The 27,191-nt window shown below is 45.9% G+C and overlaps 1 protein-coding gene, 1 non-coding gene and 1 pseudogene across 2 annotated transcripts in view; 2 read left to right on the top strand and 1 right to left on the bottom strand.

Annotated features, from left to right (window-relative positions):
• The window catches only part of celsr3 (cadherin, EGF LAG seven-pass G-type receptor 3), a 325,097-nt gene that overhangs the window by 9,551 nt on the left and 288,355 nt on the right, over nt 1-27,191 (bottom strand). Inside the window, exons 29-33 of the mRNA XM_070894776.1 lie at nt 24,829-24,965; nt 19,627-19,745; nt 9,577-9,750; nt 3,205-3,414; nt 23-1,052 (exon numbers count right to left, since the gene is read on the bottom strand). Coding sequence (XP_070750877.1) covers nt 23-1,052; nt 3,205-3,414; nt 9,577-9,750; nt 19,627-19,745; nt 24,829-24,965 — 1,670 coding nt within the window. The remainder of the gene's footprint in view (nt 1-22; nt 1,053-3,204; nt 3,415-9,576; nt 9,751-19,626; nt 19,746-24,828; nt 24,966-27,191) is intronic.
• Nucleotides 21,458-21,530, top strand: trnav-cac (transfer RNA valine (anticodon CAC)). Its single transcript has one exon. It is a non-coding gene; the product is annotated as a tRNA-Val (tRNA).
• On the top strand, nt 21,574-21,851 carry LOC139277272 (NADH dehydrogenase [ubiquinone] 1 alpha subcomplex subunit 1 pseudogene; annotated as a pseudogene).

Here is a 27,191-nt window from a genome sequence, read left to right as displayed (position 1 = left end):
GTAGTCTTAAGTTTGTACTTACTCCGAATCTGGAGAGATCTCCGAGATGCTGTGTGATGTTGCAGAGTGTGGGGGTGAAGGGCATGGGGCAGAAGTTATTGAGGATGTCTGTGCCCCAGAAGGAGTACAAGTCGTCTGTGGGGCAGAAGGAGTGGTGGTGGAGGGAGCAGAAGAAAGGGCGGAAGAATTAAAAGAAGCAAGGATGGAGGACAGGATATCCAACTGCTCTGTAGAAGGCTGTCGGGTAGGCAAGGACCCCAATTGCTCTCTGGAAGGCTGTCTTCTGGGAAGAGTATTTAGTTGTTCCCTGGAGGGATGCCTGCTCGGCACTGCGTCCAAACGCTCTCTGGATAAGTACCTTCGAGACATCGAGTCGAGTTGCTCTCGAGAAGACTGCCGACTTGATGTTAGACCTGGTTGCCCCCTAGATGGTTGTCTTCTAGACAGTGTATCTAGATGTTCTCTGGAGGGTTGTCTACTTGACAGTGCCTCTAAATGCTCCCTGGATGCATGCCGACTGGGAACAGTGTCCATCTGCTCTCTAGACATCTGTCTATCGGGTACTGTGTTTAGCCATTCCCTGGATATTTGTCTTACTGGTAATGCATCTAGATGTTCTCTAGAACCATGCCTCCTTGGTATTGTGTCTAGCTTTTCTCTGGACCCATGTCGACTGGGTATTGTGTCCTGATGTTCTCTAGAAGCTTGCCTGCTTGGGATTGTGTCTAGCTGTTCTCTGGACCCATGCCTGCTGGGAACAGTTTCTAATCGTTCTCGAGATGCATGCCTGCTGGAGAGTGCATCCAGCTGTTCTTTAGACATCTGCCTCCTAACTAGCATGTCTAATTGTTCACGGGATGAATATCGGCTGGCCGGTTGAGACAGACTTCCAGCGCCTGAGTACATTCGGCCATAGGAGGCTGCCGGAACGACCCTGGGACCTAACGTTGAAGTATTGTACCAAGGCAACTCAATCTGCATTCTGTTGATGGAAGTTAAGCTTTCGTTCTTCAGTGTCGCAGATGGGTACTGCATTCTGTTTTTCAGAATACCTAGATAAAACATATAAACAGTCTGATAATCTCATGATTTTATACTCATCAAGGTGAAAGATAATAATCCTGATAAATTAAATTATTTGCATTTTGTACCAGCCTCAATTGCAGGACAGGGAACAATAGAGGCACAACAATTGATCTTAGTGTCCCAGAGCTGGACAGGGAAAAGTTGCCCAGAGTTCTCACTCCTGATTGCTATCTGATAATCTCCATTGTAAAGTGCATGTGTTTGAATGTTCAGTCAGGGCATGATCACATCTGGTTCTTCCACTGTCAAATAGCTCGCCAGTATTCACTGCCTAGAATCACATTTGCACTTCTTCAGTGAACAGTAGAATGACAGCACCCAGACAGATATACCAGCATTTTCAATGCTAGAAAACTAATCAGGTCCAAAATAGGAAGGCTCCACTCCTTACACAGCGTGTCTCTCACTCAATGGGAATGCAAATCAAGAGTTGAGCATGGATGTTAGCAATCTCAATTTTCCATACACTAATTTTAATGTCCATGTAGTAGACTTATTTTGACAAAATAGATGTATCACATTTTTTTTAAAGTAAAATCGATGAGGGAATTATGATAACAAACCCTATCAAGTACAGGATTATTTAGTGTGATGGAATATAGCAACCCTAACATTCAGATAAGTTAAATGAACATAGTTTCCCATTGCTGTAAAGTTTCAAGCTTTCATGTGAAGGCTTAAACTGAACACTTTGCCAAAGAAACATTTTGTTACAAGACTAATACAGTTCTAGGGGTTTGGATGACACTATTCAAACTTCTCGAGTGTGTCATAGACTTATAATATATGCAGGAGTGCAATAAGTCTGTAAAATACACATCTGTTCAAATCATGGGATTTAATGTGAGCATGTCCTCTGCTATTAGTACCAGGTCAAGCAAAACAGAAATATGATGGAAAGACAATAAACTTCCTTGCTCCATGAATTCTACTTGCATTTATTGTAGAGAATGACATAGTTTGGAGAATGATTCAAGACCAGATCAAAATCCAGTCCATGTTTTATCCTTGATATACGCCAGTGCTCCTTATTGTGTATGCAGGTCCTTATTGTGTATGTGTATGTGAGGCAGCCCCGACCGACAAGGACCATCAGCAGGTCAGGGCCTTCAAAGGTACAGCCTGTGCTGGAGAATGATAGCCATGAAGAGGACGACTGGATTGGACGTCATCAAGGTCCAGGTTGCTGATTGGAGCAAGGGGAGGTGCAGCAGGAGCGGCGAGGTTGGGGCGCAGGAACAGCGAGTGACGTGGTTAGGGCCTAGGAGAGGCGTGAGTTCGCGGCCCAGAAGAGGCGAGAGCCCAGGGGCAGCATGGGCCAGCCCACACTGCGATATGTGTGCGCACTAGGTCCATGCAGCAGAGTTGGTCTCCAGTCGTCTTGGTTAATCCTTGGCACTGGACCAAGACCTAGCTCTGTCAAGCCCATGGGGCGGCTGGTGTGCAACAGCCACCACACGTTAAAAAAATCCAGGCACAGGCATCTTCCACCCTTCAATATGTAGTTCTGGACCTGGAATATTAGGTCCTTCATTGAAACACCTGTGAAGTCATTCCTTTTTGGCGTGGAAGCAAATCGTCCTCGATACGAGGGACCGCCTATGATGATGATTATTGTATATGTGCAACATATTGCCCTGGCCAATATTTATCCATCAACAACTTCATTAAAAACACAGAGCCGGCACAGACTTGACAAGCCAAATGGCTTCCTTCTATGCTGTAAACATTGTATGATTCTATGATCTGGTTATTTGTGGTATCTTACTGTGCACAAATTGGCTGCCACATTTCCTTACAACAGTGACTACACTTCAAAAGTACTTTATTGGCTGTGAAGCGCTTTGGGATGTCCTGAGGGCATGAAAGGTGCTATCTAAATGCAAGCCTTTTTTTATTTCTGGTTTATCCCCAACTGCTCCCTATTTTGAACCCTTGCTATATCCCGCCATTTGTCATTGTGTGTCAAGACATCCTACAGCTTTCTAAAGGCTATCCCTGTGGATCTCCTCTACTTTACTTGTTCCCACAGTGGATCCCGTATTTACAGCATCATTCCTCTAGTTCTTCATTATTGCGGAGGACTCTTTTCACAAGTTGTTCTTTGTGACTCTTTACCTTTCCTCTGTCGTTCTTGTTTGAATTGATGGGTTGATGTATTCTCATCACCGCTCGCAATGGACACGTCGGGTTGGTTGTTGTTGGTGGCATCCTTATTGAAATCAAGACCCAGCTTTCTTTCTGAGCCCCACTTCTGCAGTGAGCAGGCATGAACTTCACACTCGCCCAGTGCTGGCCAATAGGATATTAAATCATTACCATCACAATCTGTAAAAAATAATGAAGCATTTTACAGGCTCCGCCTGCATCAAACAAAGCAAAGTGCAATTGCTGTGAAATGTTTTTACCACAGCAAAGACATGGGAATTAGCACAAAAAGGCTGATATTCTGAGTTTCTGAACTGGATGCAGAGCCTCAGTTGGGCTGAGAGGAGATTTTAAAATTGAGCTGGCAGGTCTGTGTGCCCAAGGCACTGCACGGCACATTTTTTTGCATAAAGAAATTTCAGGCTGTGGAAACTGTGGACGAGTCTAACCCTCGAGAATTCTGCAAATCGATTCCTTGCTGGATTTCATTGGGTGTTTAGCCTTTTCCAGCCCTGATGCGGTTCGCCCATATCAGATGGGCTCATAACTATGCCATTGATCTATTCTGCTCGTTGATTCTTACAGCAAGATTTTTTTCTCATTTAAGTTCTTAAACAAGCGTGTTTAACTGATCAATCAGTGCTGTTCTCACATATGACAGGGACTTCCCAATCAACATTTAGTGATATTTTCCATACTATTTCTGCAGCATTTTGCTTTCTTCTTGTTGTTTGTGGTGGCGAGCTGCAGTATGCTCAGGGGAGGGCAACATACCTGTTTGTGCTGTATAAGCTTGAAACTCAAAATACTGCAGGCGCGACACCCCTATATAAAACTTACCTTTAATTGCGCTGCTAAAATATGTGAAGACAATTTAAGCTCATTTCTCCTCCTCTTCAATCCTTAATCTTTTTCATACACCCACATGTCTGATAAATAAATGGCATTAACCTTCTACCTGAGACACAAACCACAGGAAAACTCACTTGAGAAGCCTATTAAAAAGTCACAAAATTGTTAACGAGTTATCAAATGGAATATAGTCTACCGGGACCACTAATTGCAGGCCATCAATTTACCATTTGTGTAATTACTTCTCCTAGGTCATTTTAGAGCACAGGATTTTTTTTCATTGCCTGACATATTTTAAAAGGTAGAGAGGAATAAGTAAGGACTGATGAGTACTGAACACAAAGGAAAATGCAGGATATCATTGAACATGTGAACCAGTAGCACAGCACGCTAGTTTACCTTTGTGCTGCTCCAATTAGCAGAAGGGCACTTTAGCACCGTAATTGCTCAAAATGAGCACCCGCTATAAGTCATCTGCATTGAAAAGATTTATTTTGAGGGGGGAAATGCTGAACAAACAAAGGATTTTTCCACAAGTAGGAAGCCAGAAATCTGAAGGCCAGTAAACTCCATAAACTTGTCCATATTTTCTAGCAACATCAGAGACTAGGTTGGTAGGAAACCTACAGAAGGGAGTAATTCCATTAAAACAGAGGAGGAAAAGGAAAGGAAAATGTAATGAACTTAGAATCATATAATCTTACAGCACAGAATGAAGCCATTCAGCCAGTCATGCCTATGCCGGCATTTTGTAAGAACTGTCCAATTTAGTCCCACACCCCAGCTTTTTCCACATAACCCTGCAAATTAGACCTCTGTTCATGTGAATAAATTTCTCTTCATTTCCCCTCTAGTTCTTTTGACAATTATTTTAAATCTATGACCTCTGGTTACTGATCCACTTGCCAGAGGAAATAGTTTTTCCTTACTTGCTCTATCAAAATCCCTCATTATTTTGAATATCTTAACCTTCTCTGCTCTAAGGAGAATAATCCCAGCTTCGCCAATCTCTCCACACAACTGAACTCCCTCATCCCTGGTATCATTCTGGTAAACCTCCTCTGTACCCTCTCCAGGACCTTGACACCCTTCTTAAAGTGTAGTGCCCAGAACATTACACAATACACCAGCTAAGACCTAACCTGATATTTGTAAAGTTTTAGCATGACTTCCTTGTTTTGGTATTCAATGCCTCCATTTACAAAGCCAAGTATCCCATATACTTTCTTAACTGCCTAATCATCTTGCCCTGCCACATTCAAAGATTTGTGATTATGCACCTCCCGGTCCCTCTGTTCTTGCACCCCCCTCAAAATAGTACCATTTCGATTATACTGCCTCTTCCTGTTGTTTCTCCCAAAGTGCATCACTTCAGACTTATCTACATTAAATTGCATCCGCCATGTGTCTGCCCATTTCATCAGTTTGTCTATGTCCTCCTGAAGTCTGCGACTATCCTGCTCACTATTTACTGTGTTGCCAAGTTTTATATGGTCGTAAACTTCAAAATTATACTTCCTATCCCCAAGTTATATATAACTGGAAAAGCAATGGTCCTGAGGGACCCCACTGCATATTTCTCTCCAGTCAGAAAAACATCAGTTCACCACTACTCTCTGCCTCCTATCCTGTAGCTAATTATATACCCAAGTTACCACCATTCCTTTAATAACATGTGCTTCTGTTTACCAAATAAGTCTGTAATGTGGTACTTTATCAAAGGCCTTTTGAAAGTCCAGATATACAACATCTACTGCACTACCTTCATCAACCCTCTCTGTTACTTCATCAAAGAACTCAATACTTTAGCTATCCTTTTACATTTATAAAAGATTTTGGGGTTCCCTTTTATGTTACTTGATAATTTTTTCTCATACTCTCTCTTTGTCCTTCTTATATCCTTTTTCAATTTCCTCCTGCATTCTCTGTATTCTGCCTGGTTTTCGATTGTATTCTGTACCTGACATTTGTCATAAACTTTTGTTTTCTGTCTTATTTTAACCTCTATTTCCTTTGTCATCCACAGAGCTCTAGCTTTGGATGCTCCAATCTTTTCTCCATATGGGAAAATGCTTGGTTTGTATCCGAACCATCTCTGCTTTGAAGGCCTGCCATTGCTCTTTTACTGTTTTCCAGTCCAGCTGTGCTAGATCCCTTCTCAAATCAATGAAATTGGCTCTTTTCCAGTTGGGTATTTTCACTTTTGATTTTTCTTTGTCCCTTTACTTGAAACCCAATGATATTATGATCACTATTATCCAGATATTCTCCACTGAAAACACTCCACTTTTCCTACTTCATTCTCCAGAACTAGATTCAAAACTAGTACATATATCATTTATATCAAAATCTGAATAATTTCAGATTGTGCTATTATGAAGTATGAAGCTCATTGTAACTATACTTAAAATTCTCTTGTATAAAAGGCCCTTCTCTATGTCTCCTTGTCCAGGATTTGAATCCAGCACAGACAATAGGATGAATGTCCCCTTTCTCTGTTGGCTCCAAGGCAACTAAGTGAAGTAGTCCCAATCCACCAACCAGTGGGTGACTCCACACAGCAAAACTGGCTGTAATTTGGCAGTCTCACTTTTTTCGTTTTGCTTTTGGTTCTTCCAATACTCTTGAATGCTCTGAATCCAAGTGGGACACAGGTTCCAGCAGCCTATGGAAGTTGGCCCACGTAGTTATTCTTCATGGGTGAGCCAAGTTAGTGTCAGTAGATATTAGACCATGGAGGTTATACACAGCTAAGCCTGATCCTGTGCTTGCCTAATGTCCATACATATAAATTTGATCCAAACATGTTAAACATTTGTACGATAATATTTGCAGTGTAATTTCCAGGCAATATGCATCTCAAGAGTTCCAGTACAGCTTGCTGTAATTTATTTACAAGAGCTGTTTTACATCTTCGGTAATAGGAGCGTTTAAGAGGGTGTCAAGACATTTTAAACACTCTATATACACCAGTTAGTGAATAATGAGGTGCTAAACTGCTGCCCAGATTTACAGTTAACAGATTAGCATTTACAAAAGGGAGCTGCGAGTGATTAATCGGCTGCTGGGTGTGCAGTTATAAAATTATATTCTTTATTATACACCTAATGTATCAAGCTACTACCGACACCAGGGAAAAGACAATCACAGTTAGATCCTCCAGAAGCTAAGTGCAGCAAACTCTTGCTCCTAACATGCAATACATTTATTGTAAAATCACAATTCTAATTTTAATCTTGATACCATTGTCAAAAAAGAGCAAATTATTCTAGTCTTGAAGCAGAACTTTGCTTATTTGAATTGCTATATAATTCTAAATATAAGAAAACACGGTCAGATTTTCTGGTAACTATGCCTGGGGTTATTGGGTGCTGTGGGCACAGCGAAGACAGGGTAACTTGGTGGGGAGGAGTTCACATCCGCAAGGGGAAAACAGCCTAATTTGCCATCCATTCATTTAACCAGTGGAAAAATCGCATAGGATCCATTAGGGGGAGCATGCTTCTCCTTCTCTGATTTTCCTCTTTGCATTGTGCCCAGGCAACCCAATAGCCACAGATTGTAGGAACGGCAAATCGGTCACCATATCTGTACATTTAACGATGTTTCACAATTGCTGCTGCTTGCTGTGTTTTATGTTTTAGAATTGCTGGTCAGAGGCAGTCTAGCAGATATATAATGTATAATTGAACGCTTGTCCCAGCCTTGCACTGATATCTTTAATTGGAACTACTACCCATAGCTCACGATGTAACCGAGATAGAACATTAGGAAGTGAGGGAGGGGACGAGGGCAGGATCCTATACTATACCTAGCACTGTTATAATCTCGGTTTGAACAACTTTACATGAACTAGATCTTTTTTGCCCAAATTAATTTCCACTTTTGTTAATGCAGAACTAGTTATATCCTCTACAATGCCAATGTGACACATCTATTCCTGAAACGAACCATCCTTGAATATATCCAAGTTTGCTGATGATACAAAGCTAGGTGGGAATGTAAGTTGTGAGGAGGATGAAAAGAGGCTTCAAGGTTAAGTGAGTGTGCAAGAACATGGCAAATGGAATATAATGTGGAGAAATGTGAAGTTCTCCACTTTGGTAGGAAACATAGAAAAGCAGAGCATTTTTTAAATGGTGAGAGATTGGGAAATGGTGGTGTTCAGAGGGACCTGGGTGTCCTTGTACACGAATCACATGCAGGCACAACAAGCAATTAAGAAAGCAAATGGTATTTTGGCCTTTATTACAAGAGGATTTGAGTATAAGAATAAAGATGTCTTACTGGAATTATATAGGGCCCTGGTGAGACCCTATATATTGTGTACAGTTTTGGTTTCCTTACCTAAGGAAGGATATACTTGCCATACTTACAGGGCTTGACAGGGTAGGTGTAGGGAGGTCACAGTCTCACAATAAGGGGTTGGCCATTTAGGACTGAGATGAGTAGAAATGTTTTACTCCAGAGGGTGGTGAATCTTTGGAATTCTCTATCCCAGAGTGCTGTGGAAGCTTAGTCGTTCAGTATATTCAAGACAGAGATCGATTGATTTTTGGATATTAAGGGAATCAAGGGATATGGGGATAGTGCAGGAAAGTGCTGAGTTGGAAGATCAGCCATGATCTTATTGAATGGCGGAGCAGGTTCGAGGGGCCAAATGGCCTACTCCTGCTCCTATTTCTTATGTGACTTCTCTGTAACAAACTGTGCAATTAGGACCAAACTGCAGATCTAGTCTAATTTCCCTTAGAGACCTTAGCAACAAGCAGCAGTTTGAGGTTGTATTTACACAGTTCAGCTTCCAGCAGATCCGCATTTACAGTGGCTGCCCGGCTGGAACTGCCAAAGTCTTGCCCAAGAGAGAATTGAGTGCCTGCCTGGAAACAGGTGAGCCAGAGCTTTATCCCAAAAGTTAAACACTTAAATAATTAGGAAGTAGAGAGTAGAGCAACCATGTTCTCTACACATTTAAATTGAGGTTCAGCAAGTTTGCAAAGTGCCCGAAATCCAAAGGGAGCAATGCAGATTTGACACTGTACTGGATTCACACTAGATGTGATGTCAAACCCAAGTAGTGCAAACCATGAACTCCAGTGAACCTCACTCCATCTTCATTCGTAGTCAGCTCGGACCCTCATGTTTCTAGCTTACACATCAAGTTTCAGTGCGAGACTGAAATCACTGAAACTTGATGTGTAAAATGTTCCAGTATAAAAATTGCATTGATTCAAACATGGATCTCAAAGTTAAAAATACTGTTTTCAAACAAGATCTAGATCTCATCTGTCAGGGTTGTATTTGAACTCAAGCCTCAGAGGTTAAAGGACAGTTCTGTTTGTAATGAGCATTTTATCAGGAGAACTTTATCTCCTTTATCAGGAGTGGAAAAGGAGTGTTTCACTTCTAATCGATTTTGCCAGTGAAAATTCACTGCACTGGTTTTAGATCTGAAAGTATTGTGCTTCCTTTTTACCATTTTCTACTCACCTTTAGGGGTTGTGTGCAGGGGGTCAGTAAGCAGCCGTTCGCTGTTTGCTGCTCGCTTAAATCGGCGTGGAAACCGCCCTCGGTATCGTTCGTTCTCCTCGCTCTCTGATGATGCCAAAGAAAGGCTACGCTCCTCATCCAGTGACAGATCGCTATCAGTGTCGGAATCCTGGTCTGTGCACAGGAATGACAAATCCATTTCAAATTAAAGACTAGACAGGAGAAATATTTGCAGCTCACAAGTAAGGCACGTGGTATGGTATTGAGGTCTGTTGTGAGTGCTACCAGTAGTAGGAAGAGTTTCAGTTTCTCATTCCCCATGACCCTAGAAATTACTGCTGGCGATACAAGTGGATGAAAGCTTAATGGATGCATTCATGTGATAGAAACACAGGGCCCAAGTTTCCACACGGCGTCGAAAAAAACACGCAATTCTGGAGAGCCCTGCAGCTCCTTGTCTGTTTGGCGCGGCGCCCAGGGGGGCGGAGCCTACACTCGCGGCGATTTTGTAAGTGGGAGGGGGCGGGTACTATTTAAATTAGTTTTTTTCCTGCCGGCAACGCTGCGCGTGCGCGTTGGAGCGTTCGCACACGCGCAGTGTGAAGGAAACATTGGCACTCGGCCATTTTTGTAGTTCTTTGTCGCTGTTTAATTTTTGAACATTTTTTAATAAATGCACATTGCCATCAGCACATCAGCAGTGAGAAGGCTGCAGGAAGCCTCAGAAAGTTGAGGCAGCCGTTTCCCTCCCCCTAACCGCCCGCCGTCGGGAACGAACGGCTTTCTCCTCCCCCCCCCCGCGGGAACGAACAGCTTTCTCCTCCCCCCCCCCGCGGGAACGAACGGCTTTCTCCTCCCCCCCCCCCGCGGGAACGAACGGCTTTCTCCTCCCCCCCCCCCCCCCCGCGGGAACGAACGGCTTTCTCCTCCCCCCCCCCCCCCCCCCCGCGGGAACGAACGGCTTTCTCCTCCCCCCCCCCCCCCCCCCCCGCGGGAACGAACGGCTTTCTCCTCCCTCCCCCCCCCCCCCCCCCCGCGAGAACGAACGGCTTTCTCCTCCCCCCCCCCCGCGGGAACGAACGGCTTTCTCCTCCCCCCCCCCCGCGGGAACGAACGGCTTTCTCCTTCCCCCCCCCCCGCGGGAACGAACGGCTTTCTCCTCCCCCCCCCCCGCGGGAACGAACGGCTTTCTCCCTCCCCCCCCCCCGCGGGAACGAACGGCTTTCTCCTCCCCCCCCCCCCGCGGGAACGAACGGCTTTCTCCTCCCCCCCCCCCCCCCGCGGGAACGAACGGCTTTCTCCTCCCCCCCCCCCCCCCCCCGCGGGAACGAACGGCTTTCTCCTCCCCCCCCCCCGCGGGAACGAACGGCTTTCTCCTCCCCCCCCCCGCGGGAACGAACAGCTTTCTCCTCCCCCCCCCCGCGGGAACGAACGGCTTTCTCCTCCCCCCCCCCGCGGGAACGAACGGCTTTCTCCTCCCCCCCCCCCCCCCGCGGGAACGAACGGCTTTCTCCTCCCCCCCCCCCGCGGGAACGAACAGCTTTCTCCTCCCCCCCCCACGCGGGAACGAACAGCTTTCTCCTCCCCCCCCCCCCCCGCGGGAACGAACGGCTTTCTCCTCCCCCCCCCACGCGGGAACGAACAGCTTTCTCCTCCCCCCCCCCCCCGCGGGAACGAACGGCTTTCTCCTCCCCCCCCCCCGCGGGAACGAACAGCTTTCTCCTCCCCCCCCCCCCCGCGGGAACGAACGGCTTTCTCCTCCCCCCCCCCCGCGGGAACGAACGGCTTTCTCCTCCCCCCCCCACGCGGGAACGAACGGCTTTCTCCTCCCCCCCCCCCGCGGGAACGAACGGCTTTCTCCTCCCCCCCCCCCGCGGGAACGAACGGCTTTCTCCTCCCCCCCCCCGCGGGAACGAACGGCTTTCTCCTTCCCCCCCCCCCCCCCGCGGGAACGAACGGCTTTCTCCTCCCCCCCCCCCGCGGGAACGAACGGCTTTCTCCTCCCCCCCCCCCGCGGGAACGAACGGCTTTCTCCTCCCCCCCCCCCCGCCCCGCGGGAACGAACGGCTTTCTCCTCCCCTCCCCCCGCCCCGCGGGAACGAACGGCTTTCTCCTCTCCTCATATGTCAGTCCTGTCATCCCGGGATCAATCTGGTGAACCTTCGCTGCACTCCCTCAATAGCAAGAACGTCCTTCCTCAGATTGGGAGACCAAAACTGAACACAATATTCCAGGTGTGGCCTCACCAAGGCTCTGTACAACTGCAGTAAGACCTCCCTGCTCCTATACTCAAATCCTCTAGCTATGAAGGCCAACATGCCATTTGCCTTCTTCACTGCCTGCTGTACCTGCATGCCAACCTTCAATGACTGATGTACCATGACACCCAGGTCTCGTTGCACCTCTCCGTTTCCTAATCTGTCACCATTCAGATAATATTCTGTCGTCTTGTTTTTGCCACCAAAGTGGATAACCTCACATTTATCCACATTATACTGCATCTGCCATGCACTTAACACTCACCTAACCTGTCCAAGTCACCCTGCAGTCTCTTAGCATCCTCCTTACAGCTCACACCACCACCCAGCTTAGTGTCATCTGAAAACTTGGAGATATTACATTCAATTCCTTTATCTAAATCATTGATGTACATTGTAAATAGCTGGGGTCCCAGCAGTGAACCCTGCGGCACCCCACTGATCACTGCCTGACATTCTGAAAAGGACCCGTTTATTCCTTGTCCGCTGTTTTAATACTGACATTAATCATTTACTTTAACATCGTACTAATATGTGAATCATTCATCTGCTGATATCACCAACAGTCATTCCCAGATTCTGAAAATGTAGGATGGAGTTATACTGCTGCCTCTGTAAAGCAGAACCAGTGTGAAATTATCTATTCAAGTGGGTTTCACGCCTCTTACTTTAATGGTTATATGCTACTGGGCTACTAATCTACAGGTCTGGACTAATAATCCAGAGAACAAGTTCAAATCCTACCATGGCAGTTTGAGAATTTGAATTCAGTTTGAAAAATCTGGAAATCAAAATCTGATATCAGTAAAAGTTATCATGAAGCTGATGGATTGTTGTAAAAACCTAACTGGTTCACTAATGTCCTTTAGGGAAGGAAACCTGCCGTCCTTACTTGGTCTGGCCAATGTGATTGGCTCTTGTGCCCTCTGGCTAACAAGCCGCACTGTGGATAATTCGGGATGGGCAATAAATGCCGGCTTTGCTAGTGACCCCCATATCCCGAGAATCTATTTTTTTTATTGTGCTTGGGAGTCTGATGACCTTTGGAATCCTGAGTCATACCACCACTTGATGTTGATATCATTTTGTTTCTGTGTCTTTGGATACCAGACATCAGGGTGTTTAAAAAATATATATATTTGTTTTTGAGAGGTGGGTGAGGCCGACAAGGCGGTGGTACACAAGGCATTTTCATTCTAACTGCACACATTCCAATGACCAACTCAAGAGCAGCATTTGCTGGAGGGCTGCTAACCGGTCTTAGCAAGGGAATGATACATGACGTTGATGGCATGTGAAGAGAGGGAGACAATAAAGCAATTGTTTAAAAATTCAACATGATGTAATGCTCTAAATGTTAATTCCTCACAAACTGAAATTGGCTGTTCCTATTTTAATTGTAAGTAACAGAACAGTTTCATATCCTCTTGGTCACAGATTTATAATCAGTCAGATATTTTTTTTACAAGTTATTCATTATTTTGCAATTTGTGACTCACTGTGGAAGTGGACACTCTCATCCATATAATAGAGGTAATGCTTGTTGAAAGGAAATACTTGCTGTAGTTTTTATCTATTCTCCACAAACTCTATATATGTTTACTCAAAAAGAACATCTTGTATCTGTGTGGTGTTTACCTGGCAGGCCAGTGTCCTTGCTCAACTCATATATAGTTGAATTTAAAGGTTTGAAAAGATACATCATTAGCCATGGCTCAGTTTCTACACGTATATCTGCACTGAAGACTATAATTTAGAGCTGTTATGTTGCATGAGCCAAATGCACATTTGAGCTGCAGTTGTCTGCTGCCATACAAACATTTGCGAAGTGTTTTCTGTATATGTTTTTATTAATATTGCAGCACTGCACATGGAGACTTGTATCTCATTTATGTCACCTGTGCCCTTGATGCTGAACCTATCCCCTTTATAACCAAGATGAATTCAGCACTAACAGGCAACTTCATATGAATCAGGTTCATGGTTACTCAATTGTTCCAAAGTCAAGAATGGTCAGTTAGAGCAAAGAACTCTGCCAACCTAGCTGATACCTTTCCTGGGGAAGCACTATTGGCCTGTATGGATGCATTGAGAGGACAACCTTCCTGCAGCCAGATCCAAAATGGCAGACCAGAACCAAGGAGCGCTGCCGGTGTCCAGTGTTTTCAATCATTTCCGCCAACATTCAATCATTGAAGGGATCCTGGGAAATCCTCCCTCAAGGATTCTTAAGAGTCTCCGATTAACACCAGTGGTTGCTTTGTTTGCAGTGATGCTTCCAATTGTATGTAATGCCATCAGAGACAATGCTGTGAACTAAATGGAGAATTTGTTCCCGACATTGTCTGTATGGAGATCAACAATAATTTTAGCATCAAATGCTATCTGTGACATGATGGTGCTGAATTTCCTCTTTGGTTATGCTTCTTCCAAAAGCTCACCCCCTCCCCTACCTGCATACTGTGGTTGACCAAACACTGCAACATCAATGTCAGTAAACCAGCGTAACCTTTGCAAGAGGGGCAGACAATAGATTCACTGCCGCAGCAATTTTACAACTTCCCACCCGTGGTGGGCGATCAGGCGGTGGCAGAACTGGCACCAAAGCGTGCCATATGTTTCAAACTACCTTGACCACTAGCAAATTGGCTGGGGCAGGTACGAGTCCCACTCAGCTGCTAATCTATCGCCATTGTGGCAAAGAGGAATATACATCCCAATATCATTGTGTTAGTGATTGTGTCATTATGCTACCTATCATGTATTCAACTATCATTGTAACCCATGTATAAGCTGACCTAAGTTGTACACCTTGAGAACATTGACCACAAGGGGGTGAACTTGTCTGGACTTTCAGGTATAAAAGGGGAAGCTCCACCCACCTTCATCACTTGAGGTCTTGGTAATAAAGGTAACTGGTCACAAAGTGACCTTCTCTCAAGTATGGGCCTCGTGTGCATTTATACTGTGTAATAAGGACATATCATTGGCGACGAGAAACTGGAATTTAAACCACACGAGCATGGCCACTAGCAGCACAGAAGAGAGGTACTGTGTTGGTGATGATTGGGACGACTTTATTGAGAGACTACAGCAAAGTTTTGTCACTAAGGAATGGTTGGGACATGATTCGGCCGACAAACGCAGGGCTCATCTCCTGACGGTTTGTGGATCCAGAACGTACTCCCTGATGAAGGACCTTCTAGCGCCAGAGAAGCTGGCGGACAAGACATTTGAAGAGCTCAGTAAGTTGATCGGGGAACACCTTAAACCGGCGAGCAGCATGCACATGGCGAGACACCAGTTTTACACGCACCGGCAGCGAGAAGGGCAGAGCGTTCCTGACTTCGTGGCAGACTGGTGAGCCTATGTAAGTTCCCAGATGCATGCAGAGCGGAGATGCTGCAAGACTTTTTTATTGAGAGCATCGGGCACGCTGGTGTTTTCAGGAAACTGATTGAGACCAAAGACTTCACCTTGGAAGCGGCGGCTCAGGGGAGGAAGAGACCAGAATGATGTATGACAAAAATCTTGGCTCAAATGCGGCAAACAACCAGGGAGTCAACATTGTTAACGTGGCACACAGTTCTCTAGGCAGATAAAGGTAATCGGACATGCCCCAGCATGATGTAGTCGAACCCAAAGGGGGAATTCAACAGAGACAATGGCTAGCTGAATGGTGATTCATGCCATCGCAATGGACAATGCGGCCAGTAATGGGGTCATCAACACCTGTTAATGGTGCGCTTAAGGACAGTTACCTGCAGAAACTGCAACGTCAGCGGTCACTTGGCGCGTATGTGCAGGAAGCCTGCAGCCAGATTGATGTACGAGGCGAACGGGCCCGATGTAAGCCCTACGAGGCCAAATGAATACTGGGGTATATTGCTGGAAGCTGAAGTTCAGCGAGTTCATGTGGAGCACATATACAGTTCATATACCAGGAGGCCACCGATAATGATGAAAGTGCTCCTCAATGGCATCCCAGTATTAATGGAGCTAGACACGGGGGCCAGCCAGTCCCTGATGAGTATCAAACAGTTTGAAAGGTTGTGGGTGTCCAAGGCCAGGAGGCCAAAATTATTGCCGATTGACGCACAGCTACGGACATATACAAAAGAGATCATTCCGGTGCTAGGCAGCGCCACGGTAGTCGTGACCCACAAAGATTTGGAGAACAGATTGCCACTCTGGATTGTCCCGGGGGACGGTCCCGCACTACTGGGGAGGAGTTGGCTTGCTGTCATGAACTGGAAATGGGGCGATGTCAATGCAATTTCTTCTGTGGAGCGAGTATCATGCTCACAGGTCCTGGACAAATTTGACTCATTATTTCAACCCGGTATCGGCACTTTCATAGTGATTCACATAAACCCGGACGCCAGGCCAGTACACCACAAGGCCAGAGCGGTGCTGTATGTGATGCGGGAAAAGATAAAATGCGAATGGACTGTCTGCTGAGGGAAGGCATCATCTCGCCAGTCGAATTCAGTGACTGGGCGAGCCCGATCGTGCTGGTGCTCAAAGCGGATGGGTCGGTCAGGATATGTGGCGATTACAAGGCCACCATCAATCGGGTGTCACTCCAAGACCAGTACCCGCTACCGAGGGCGGAGGACCTCTTTGCGACGCTATCCGGTGGCAAAATTTTTTCAAAATTGGACCTGAGCTCAGCTTACATGACCCAGGAACTGACGAGCGAGTCGAAGAAGCTGACCACCATCACGACACACAAGGGGTTGTTTGAGTATAACAGATGTCCGTTCGGGATTCGGTCGGCCGCCATGATCTTTCAGCAAAATATGGAAAGCCTCCTCAAGTCGATTCCAAGGACGGTGGTTTTTCAAGACGACATCCTCATCACGGGTCGCGATACTGAAGAACACCTGCACAACCTAGAGGAGGTGCTACGCAGACTAGACCGGGTAGGGCTGCGACTGAAAAAAACGAATTGCATCTTCTTAGCTCCAGAAGTAGAATTCCTGGGGAGGAGGGAAGCAGCAGACGGGATCAAACCCACTGCATCCAAAACGGAAGCGATCCAGAGAGCACCCAGACCCCGTAACACGACGGAGCTGCGTTCGTTCCTGGGGCTCCTGAACTATTTTGATAACTTTCTTCCCAAATTGAGCACGCTGTTAGAGCCGCTACACATGCTCCTACGCAAAGGTCGCGAATGGGTCTGGCGGGACAGCCAGGAAAGGGCTTTTGATGGAGCATAACAAGTTGCGTGCTCTAACAAACTGTTACCGTTATGTGACCCGTGTAAGAAACTTGTTCTAACGTGCGATGCGTCGTCCTATGGGGTCGGGTGTGTGTTGCAGCATGTGAATACCAATGGTCAGTTACAGCTGGTAGCTTATGCCTCCAGAAGTCTGTCCCAGGCAGAAAGGGGCTACGGGATGGTAGAAAAGGAAGGGCTAGCATGTGTATATGCAGTAAAAAAAATGCACCAGTACCTGTTTGGCAGGAAATTTGAGCTGGAGACAGATCACAACCCCCTAACGTCCCTTTTGGCTGACAACAAGGCCATAAATGCGAATGCATCGGCCCACATACAGAGGTGGGCACTTATGTTAGCCGCCTATGACTACACAATTCGGCACAGACCGGGCACTGAAAACTGCGCCGATGCACTCAGCAGGCTCCCACTAGCCACCACTGAGGGGGCAACTGAGCATGATGCTGAGATGGTCATGGCTGTTGAAGCTTTCGAAAGCGAAGGTTCACCTGTGACAGCCCGTCAGATTAAAGTCTGGACAAATAAAGACCCGCTACTGTCTTTAGTTAAGAAATGTGTCCTGAATGGGGACTGGGCAGCCACATACGGGGCATGCCCTGAGGAATTTAAACCGTTTCATAGGCGCAAGGATGAACTCTTGATTCAGGCCGATTGCCTACTGTGGGGAAACCGAGTAGTCATGCCTAGGGGCAGAGAGATGTTTATCAGAGAACTTCAAAATGAGCACCCGGGCATTGTCATGATGAAGGCAATTGCCAGGTCACACGTTTGGTGGCCAGGGATAGATGCAGACCTGGAACTTTGTGTTTGCAGGTGCAACACGTGTGCTCAGCTGGGCAACACACCCAGGGATGCCCCCCTTAGCCCCTGGTCCTGGCCCGCCAAGCATCCATGTGGACTACGCAGGTCCTTTCATGGGAAAAATGTTTTTGGTTGTAGTAGACGCCTTCTCCAAATGGATTGAGTGTGCCATTTTAAATTCAAGCACATCCTCTGCCACGGTAGAAAGTCTACGGGCAATGTTTGCCGCCCATGGTCTACTGGATATCTTGGTCAGCGACAATGGCCCGTGCTTCACAAGCACTGAATTCCAGGACTTCATGGCAGGCAATAGAAGCAACCATGTCAGAACGGCACCGTTCAAGCCGGCCTCAAACGGCCAGGCGGAATGAGCAGTGCAGATAATCAAACAGGGGATGCTCAGAATCCAAGAGGGTTCCCTACAAAGCCGCTTATCACGCCTCCTGTTGGCCAATAGATCCCAATCACTCTCGCTCACAGGGGTTCCACCTGCAGAGCTGCTAATGAAAAGGAAGCTCAAAACCAGGTTATCCCTTATACACCCCACTATGAAAGAAATTGTTGAGAGCAGGTGTCAGTCACAATGTGACTACCATGACAGGAATGCGAGGGCGTGATGTATTGATGTCAATAACCCTGTTTTTGTCCTTAATTACGCTGCAGGGTCCAAATGGCTTGCAGGCACTGTGATTGCCAAAGAGGGGAATAGGGTTTTGGTAGTTAAACTTACCAATGGACAAATCTGCCGCAAACACATGGATCAAACTAAAAGGAGGTTCAGCAACCCCATAGAAGAAGCAGAGGAAGAACACGAGGTAGAGTTTACTCCACCACAGGTGACCGAACACGGGAACCAAGTGGAGGAGAGCCCAGTCACTGTGGGCAGTCTGGATAGGCCTGAGGCACCGCAAACAGCAGACACTCAGGCCAGCGCCCAACAACCGGAGCCCCAACTCAAGGCGCTCTACAAGGGAGTGTAAACCACCAGAGAGACTTAACCTGTGATCCCTATAAGACTTTGGGAGGGGAGATGATGTCATGTATTCAACTATCATTGTAACCTATGTATAAGCTGACCTAAGTTGTACACCTTGAGAACATTGACCACAAGGGGGTGAACTTGTGGGAGACACTCCTAACCTGGACTTTCAGGGATAAAAGAGGAAGCTCCACCCACCTTCATCACTTGAGGTCTTGGTAATAAAGGTAACTGGTCACAGAGTGACCTTCACTCAAGTATGGGCCTCATGTGCATTTATACTGTATAGTAAGGATATATCACTACCGATTCTGTTACTGCGACACTCTTGTATGTAAACAGAAAAAGTGATTTTAGGAGGGATACATGTTTTAAAGTTTGCTCAATTTTAGAATTTAGGGAGTGTTTATACAGAACTTTATCAGGAGATTCAATGGGATAGGTAGAGTCAATGATAAGATGGACTGTGCGCGGCATGAGGAAGGAACAGATTTGATGGATTGAATGAGATTTCTTTATTTCAAGGCTTTTATATTGTTAAACATGACCAAGTGCCTGCTAATGATTATAAGGGAGAAAACGTCACACTGTTATCTGCCAAAGTGCAGCACTTAAGTCATGGAAAACTCCACAGATCAGCACTGTTCAGTGTTATGCAGGTATGAGACCGGTTGAGATTAAAATGTATTTGAGCAAAAAACTAATGTTGCAAAGGGAGATTAAATTATATTTTTGTATCAATAGAGTGTGATATTTTTTAACAATCTCACCTCCTCCTCCACCTGCATCTTGTGGTCGATGAAACATTGCAACGTCTATGTCAGTGGGCCCAGTGTGACCCAACAAGGTTTGATCCAGGGCTGAACCCTGTCGTGCCAACAAATTTTCTCTGAGGGGAGCAAAAAAGGAAAAAGACTATTGAAAAGAATGCACAATGAAAATAAGTTTTAGTTTCTGCAGCAGTACCATCAAAATTTAGTTTGTATATTTTATTAAAACATCACAAAGGAATGGTTGGTGCACTGGTCTCTCGCATTTGAAACCTAAATTGAAATTCAGACCTAAAATGCCTCTGTAAAAGAGAATTTTCCTCAAGTTTAGGATTTTTATAAATTATATTGTGCCCTCGCTATACTGGGAGTATGCAATTTGGTTTGAAGGAATGTATGTATAGCTTGTAAAGGCCTTGGCGTGGAACGCATGTGTTCAATACTACTGCAATGGACAAAACACCAAGACTAATATTGTATAAAACTTATATATGCTTTTTCATGGCAGTTAACCTTCCTGTCACATTATCGTATTCAAAGTGTTCATGTGTAATGACTTAACATATCCACTTAAGGGTGGACTGAAGGAGTACATGTGTTCCTGGGAGACGTTAGCTGTGATTAAATCTTATGCTCCTCTTTGTGATAAGTGCCCAGGAACCACAAAGGCCTATTATGTCTCTTACATTTAATTATTGATTGAGTTTGCCGACACTGAATATAATTGTATTTGAAATCTTGAGATAAGCACGGAACATCAAGTTGAGACTTGGTCAACACCCTCACTGCAAGGATCAGCCTAACTATATCATCATCATCATCATAGGCAGTCCCTCGAAAAGAGGATGACTTGCTTCCACTCCAACAAAGGATGAGTTCATAGGTGTTTCAATGAAGGACTTAATATTCCAGGTCCTGAACTACATCCTGAAGGGTGGAAGATGCCTGTGCGTGGATTTACACCAGCCACCACATGGGCCTGACAGAGCTGGGTCTTGGTCCCGTGGCAAGGGTTATCCAAGACGACTGGAGACCTGCTCTGCTGCACCGGCCTAGTGCGCACACATATTGCAGTGTGGGCTGGCCCGTGCTGCCCCTTGGCCCGAACTCACGCCTCTCCTGGGCCCCGATCACGTCCCTCGACAGTCTCTCGCTGCTCCTTCGCCCCGACCTCGCAGCTCCTGCTGTATCTGTCCACGCTCCAATCACCGACCTGGACCTTGATGATGTCACTCTTCGCTGCTGTCGCCCTCCTGCACCAGCTCGTGCTGCTCCCTGAAGTAGTATACCTCCACGCTGCTCCCGAGGCCGCTCGTCGCTCCTTTTGACTGGCCATATGACTGACCCAGGGGATATAAAGGACAGTGAGATTAAGCAGTAATACTGCAGTCGGGTGAGTTGATTCCCCACACAGACAGCTACAAGAGCTCAACTGAACTAATCAATCGTTTGGACTTGTACCAAGGAAGTCTATGTATTGTTTGCATACGGTTGATAGGAAGTCTATGTATTGTTTGCATACGGTTGACTAATCAAGTAAAATAGTTGAACTAAGATTACTTGTTGTTGTGTCTTTTCTACGGTTCAATCTTTAAGCTTTTCAGTTGAAGAAGCAGAATCCTACAGGTTACTGGCTCAAAAAGGGAAAATAACCAATTTCCTTGTGCTGGAAGTGTGTGTGCACATGGTCACTGGATGAGGACAGGATTGGGTTCAGCTGTGATGCATCTTCCTGTTTAAAAAGCCTGGCTGAGCGGTCTAAGATGCTGTGTGCAGGTCGCAGTCTCCTCTGGAGGTGTGGGTTCATGTCCCACTTCTGACATTTCTAGCAGTTCCCGTAGTGTAGCGGTTATCACGTTTGCCTCACACGTGAAAAGTCCCCGGTTTGATCCCGGGCGGAAACATTATTATTGGGTCGCTGAGTAAAGCAAGCAGGCGGGAGCCATTATGTGGTACGCAATCATCCCCGGCCTTAGCATCATGACCGTCTGCCTCACGATCCCCGGGCTCGCCACTCTCTACGTTCACAGGTGGACGAACGGCGGCTCGTTTACCTTATTGTTGGAGCCTGTTGGAAAGGGACAGGAGAATATCTGGCTGCAAAACCTATAAAATCAAAGGGATTAGAAAACATCGACTGATGGGCGTTTCACTTCAAACAACGGGACCCAAGTACCTGAAGGACGATGGTTGCTAAAATCTTAACTTTAATCTTTGTTTCATAATGTAAACCACATATTTAACATAAAATGGAAAATAAAAGTGTTAAGTTATGAAATTGTACATTCCTGTCTGGCATAGAAATAAAAAAGGGAAGGTGGCTCAACCGTGGCTATCAAGGGAAATCAGGGATAGTATTAAAGCCAAGGAAGTGGCATACAAATTGGCCAGAAATAGCAGCGAACCTGGGGACTGGGAGAAATTTAGAACTCAGCAGAGGAGGACAAAGGGTTTGATTAGGGCAGGGAAAATGGAGTATGAGAAGAAGCTTGCAGGGAACATTAAGACGGATTGCAAAAGTTTCTATAGATATGTAAAGAGAAAAAGGTTAGTAAAGACAAACGTAGGTCCCCTGCAGTCAGAATCAGGGGAAGTCATAACGGGGAACAAAGAAATGGCGGACCAATTGAACAAGTACTTTGGTTCGGTATTCACGAAGGAGGACACGAACAACCTTCCGGTTATAAAAGGGGTCGGGGGGTCTAGTAAGGAGGAGGAACTGAGGGAAATCCTTATTAGCCGGGAAATTGTGTTGGGGAAATTGATGGGATTGAAGGCCGATAAATCCCCAGGGCCTGATGGACTGCATCCCAGAGTACTTAAGGAGGTGGCCTTGGAAATAGTGGATGCGTTGACAGTCATTTTCCAACATTCCATTGACTCTGGATCAGTTCCTATGGAGTGGAGGGTAGCCAATGTAACCCCACTTTTTAAAAAAGGAGGGAGAGAGAAAACAGGGAATTATAGACCGGTCAGCCTGACATCGGTAGTGGGTAAAATGATGGAATCAATTATTAAGGATGTCATAGCAGTGCATTTGGAAAGAGGTGACATGATAGGTCCAAGTCAGCATGGATTTGTGAAAGGGAAATCATGCTTGACAAATCTTCTGGAATTTTTTGAGGATGTTTCCAGTAGAGTGGATAAGGGAGAACCAGTTGATGTGGTATATTTGGACTTTCAGAAGGCGTTCGACAAGGTCCCACACAAGAGATTGATGTGCAAAGTTAGAGCACATGGGATTGGGGGTAGTGTACTGACATGGATTGAGAACTGGTTGTCAGACAGGAAGCAAAGAGTAGGAGTAAATGGGTACTTTTCAGAATGGCAGGCAGTGACTAGTGGGGTACCGCAAGGTTCTGTGCTGGGGCCCCAGCTGTTTACACTGTACATTAATGATTTAGATGAGGGGATTAAATGTAGTATCTCCAAATTTGCGGATGACACTAAGTTGGGTGGCAGTGTGAGCTGCGAGGAGGATGCTGTGAGGCTGCAGAGCGACTTGGATAGGTTAGGTGAGTGGGCAAATGCATGGCAGATGAAGTATAATGTGGATAAATGTGAGGTTATCCACTTTGGTGGTAAAAACAGAGAGACAGACTATTATCTGAATGGTGACAGATTAGGAAAAGGGGAGGTGCAAAGAGACCTGGGTGTCATGGTACATCAGTCATTGAAGGTTGGCATGCAGGTGCAGCAGGCGGTTAAGAAAGCAAATGGCATGTTGGCCTTCATAGCAAGGGGATTTGAGTACAGGGGCAGGGAGGTGTTGCTACAGTTGTACAGGGCATTGGTGAGGCCACACCTGGAGTATTGTGTACAGTTTTGGTCTCCTAACCTGAGGAAAGACATTCTTGCTATTGAGGGAGTGCAGCGAAGGTTCACCAGACTGATTCCCGGGATGGCGGGACTGACCTATCAAGAAAGACTGGATCAACTGGGCTTGTATTCACTGGAGTTCAGAAGAATGAGAGGGGACCTCATAGAAACATATAAAATTCTGACGGGGTTAGACAGGTTAGATGCAGGAAGAATGTTCCCAATGTTGGGGAAGTCCAGAACCAGGGGTCACAGTCTAAGGATAAGGGGTAAGCCATTTAGGACCGAGATGCGGAGGAACTTCTTCACCCAGAGAGTGGTGAACCTGTGGAATTCTCTACCACAGAAAGTTGTTGAGGCCAATTCACTAAATATATTCAAAAAGGAGTTAGATGAGGTCCTTATTGCTAGGGGGATCAAGGGGTATGGCGAGAAAGCAGGAATGGGGTACTGAAGTTGAATGTTCAGCCATGAACTCATTGAATGGCGGTGCAGGCTAGAAGGGCCGAATGGCCTACTCCTGCACCTATTTTCTATGTTTCTATGTTTCTATGTAAAAAAAAAGAAAACAAAAAAGCCTGCTGATGCTCAGTGCAAAGACTGAGACACGAATGGCCACTGGGTGAGGTACCACAGTACCTGTAAAATTGTACTAGAGTAAAAAGATGGCAATACCTTGAGGAGGAAAGTGTTAGAAAGAAAATAAAGCACTTAGGATAGAAAACCAGGTGGAGCCCGTTACAAGATAATAACACAGAAGGATTCAAATGACTCACCCCAACATGCCTTGTGCCTGGAAATGGATGAGGAAATGCAACTACTTCAGTGTGTGGTCCAAAAACAGTAGCCAGATAGTCTCCACCTCCATCCTGCCTCCACAAATTTACTGCCTGCTTCTCTCTACAGAGGATTGGAGAGGGGCTGGATGCAGGGCCTACAGCTATTTCTTCTCGGCCTCCCTCAAAATGGACTCCTTCTTGCATTGGATAAGGAAAGTGCGGCAGAGGTGTCAACTATGCCTCTGACATCTCAATGACATGGCTGTCTTTGCTTGTGTCTGTTGCAGGCAGTAGTACCCTTCTGTCGGTGCCATATCAAAATATGAGAAACCGCACCTAAAAGTACCCTTACTGCTCAAAGTGCAATTTTCCACTTGGTGGTAATTGGGTCAATGAAGTATCTCCAGTCTGAATATGGGATCTTTTTTTTGTTCAAAATTGACATACAAGTGCAATTTACATTTCTATTGACATAAACTGCCCTAGCCAATACATTAAGTATTTCTAATTCTTTTCATGATAGAACTCTATTCAAAGATTTCTGTATTCCTCAATGTAAAAACATGATGTGGCTTTGTCCAATGCCCATTTCCTGGTAGCATACCTGAGATATCCAGGCTGGCTGTTGTGAGTCCGTGCAGATCGGGCAGTGCTTACTGAAGATATTGTCGATGTTCCAAGTGTTATCCGATGCAGTCCGCTTTCCTCAAACAGTGATGTGTTATTGTATGGATGGGAGCCCTAGGAGCAGAAGAAGAAATATTGTATACACATTAGTGCATCATGGCAGGAATTTATTGCACAGGGTATGTGCAAATTAATGGAAGTCCACAGGTGAACAGGAACTCAAATGAACTATCCAGAATCCTTTGATTGCTGGTGCAAACTGAGGTAGTGTGCTAATTTATGTCTGTTATACAATCCATTCACATTATAAAGCTTCCCGTTCTAACACTGTTATAACCATCATACTCTTTTTTGTACACTGCAAGTACTGTGTTATGGGATAGCCATTATAGTACATTCTTCACTTTTATGAACAAAATGCTTGGCCACCCACAAATCTATTGCTTTCTCAAATGTAACATTTGTATTTGTTATTTACTGAAATGAAACGTGATTAGCCAGAGATCGCATACTTTCGTATGCAATTTTCTCTGCTGCAATCTAACTGATATCTGTGGATAATATCACTCAATTAAGACGTCACAAGGCTGACGCAAAAAGCACGTGTTGTCATTCCTCCATCATTATCTTACACAAATCCACCTTTGCTGTTTCAATTAATCAATTGGGATGTGTAACACAAACACAAAGATCAATTAAATCTGAAGTTTTCAGTGGAAAGCAAATTCCCACTAGCCCCCCCCGCTTGCAATATTTGTCTACATCTATACCATCCATCACATTCATAGAACTGAAATAAAGGAACATACTTCTTTTCTTCAATATAAATTCCTTACTTCATGAAAGTAAGAATTCTTCAGTCCAGTTCCAGATATATTTGTTACCACAAACTCCTGAAGAATTGTGGCCAATTAGGATGTTTGTCTTGTGCCTCGTCAGACTTTCATATCAAATTTAGGAAGACCTGTCCAGCTTCATTATCATTTGGCGCCCTTTGCTGTACCTACCCAGCTGTATCAATGGGCCCAAGTTTCGGGTGGAGTTGCTCTAATTTTCTTGGAGCAAATAGTTTAGTTTGGAGTATCTTAGAAATCGCAATTCTCGGCACTTAGTTTGCTCCAGTTCTAGTGAGTTAATTTTAGTCCAGGTATTTTTTTCAAAAGGAGGTATGTCCAGCCACTTAGGCCTGTTTGCAAGTTTCGGCAGCGAAAACTTACTCCATTCTAAGTTAGTTTGAAGTAAGTGTCCACTTTTGTAAGTTCTGAAAAACCTTACCTAGAGTTAAGTTTAGTGCAGGCACAGCCAGAGACAGTGGGGGGGGGGGGGGGCGCGCGGATGGGAAGCATTAAACACAAAGGAGACATCAACATCACAACAGGGGAGGGGGGAAGGGAAGTTAGAGGATTTTCCATAAACACCTTCACAACATTAAAGAAGCAAAGTACATTCAAAGCAGTAAGCACAAAACAAAAGCAGTACATTTTACAAAGCACAAAAAGTAATAAGCAATTAATTAATAAAAAATAGCAGGAACCCTGCACCAAGACCAAGGTAATAAGCAACAATCAATAAAAATAAAAATATAGAAGTCCTATCTTTATGTGAAGGGAAGGTGTTTCTGTCAGTGTCTCTCTCTCTCTCTCTCTATCTGACAGTGAGGGGTGGGGGGTATGTGTAGTGGGGTGTGTGTGTGTGTGTGTGTGTGTGGGGGGGAGCTGAACGCGGGGGGGGGGTTGTGGGTGTGTTTGTGTGGGGGGGGGTGTGTGTGTGGGTGTGTGGTGCGGGTGTGTGTGTGGGTGCGTGTGTGTGTGTGGTGGGGGAGGGGTGTGTGTGTGTGTGGTGGGGAGAGTGTGTGTGTGTGTGGTGGGCGGGGGTGTGTATGGGGGGGAGGTGTGGGGCTGGGGTGTGTGTGCTGGATGGGGTGTGTGTGTGGGTTGAACGCAGGGAGGAGTGTGTGTGGGGGAGGGGGGGGGCGAAGCTGAACGGAGGCCCCTGCTCTCTCTCCAGCCCTTCGATCATTTGAATGCCCTCAACCCACGCTTCTCCATCCCCTTGCCCACCTCCTCCATCCCTTATCAGCTTCTCCCTCACCGATCACCTCCCAGTGCCGCCTTCCCACGCTTCTCCATCCCTCCCCGGTACCCACACCATTCGAAGACAGACTGGGGAAAACGCCCCGCTGAGCCATTACGCAGGCGCATGCTCCAACGCGCCTGCGCAACGCTGCCGGCACTCAGAAGAATACTGATTCCTAGCCCCGCCCCTCTGCTGGCTGCGATCGGGCTTGCTCTGCCCCAGGGAGACTCCGCTGCAGCGTCCACGCCAACGCTTCAGGACGAG

Source organism: Pristiophorus japonicus, chromosome 12 (assembly GCF_044704955.1).
Source record: "Pristiophorus japonicus isolate sPriJap1 chromosome 12, sPriJap1.hap1, whole genome shotgun sequence".
NCBI lineage: Eukaryota > Metazoa > Chordata > Chondrichthyes > Pristiophoridae > Pristiophorus > Pristiophorus japonicus.
This window is presented reverse-complemented; position numbering and strand designations above follow the sequence as displayed.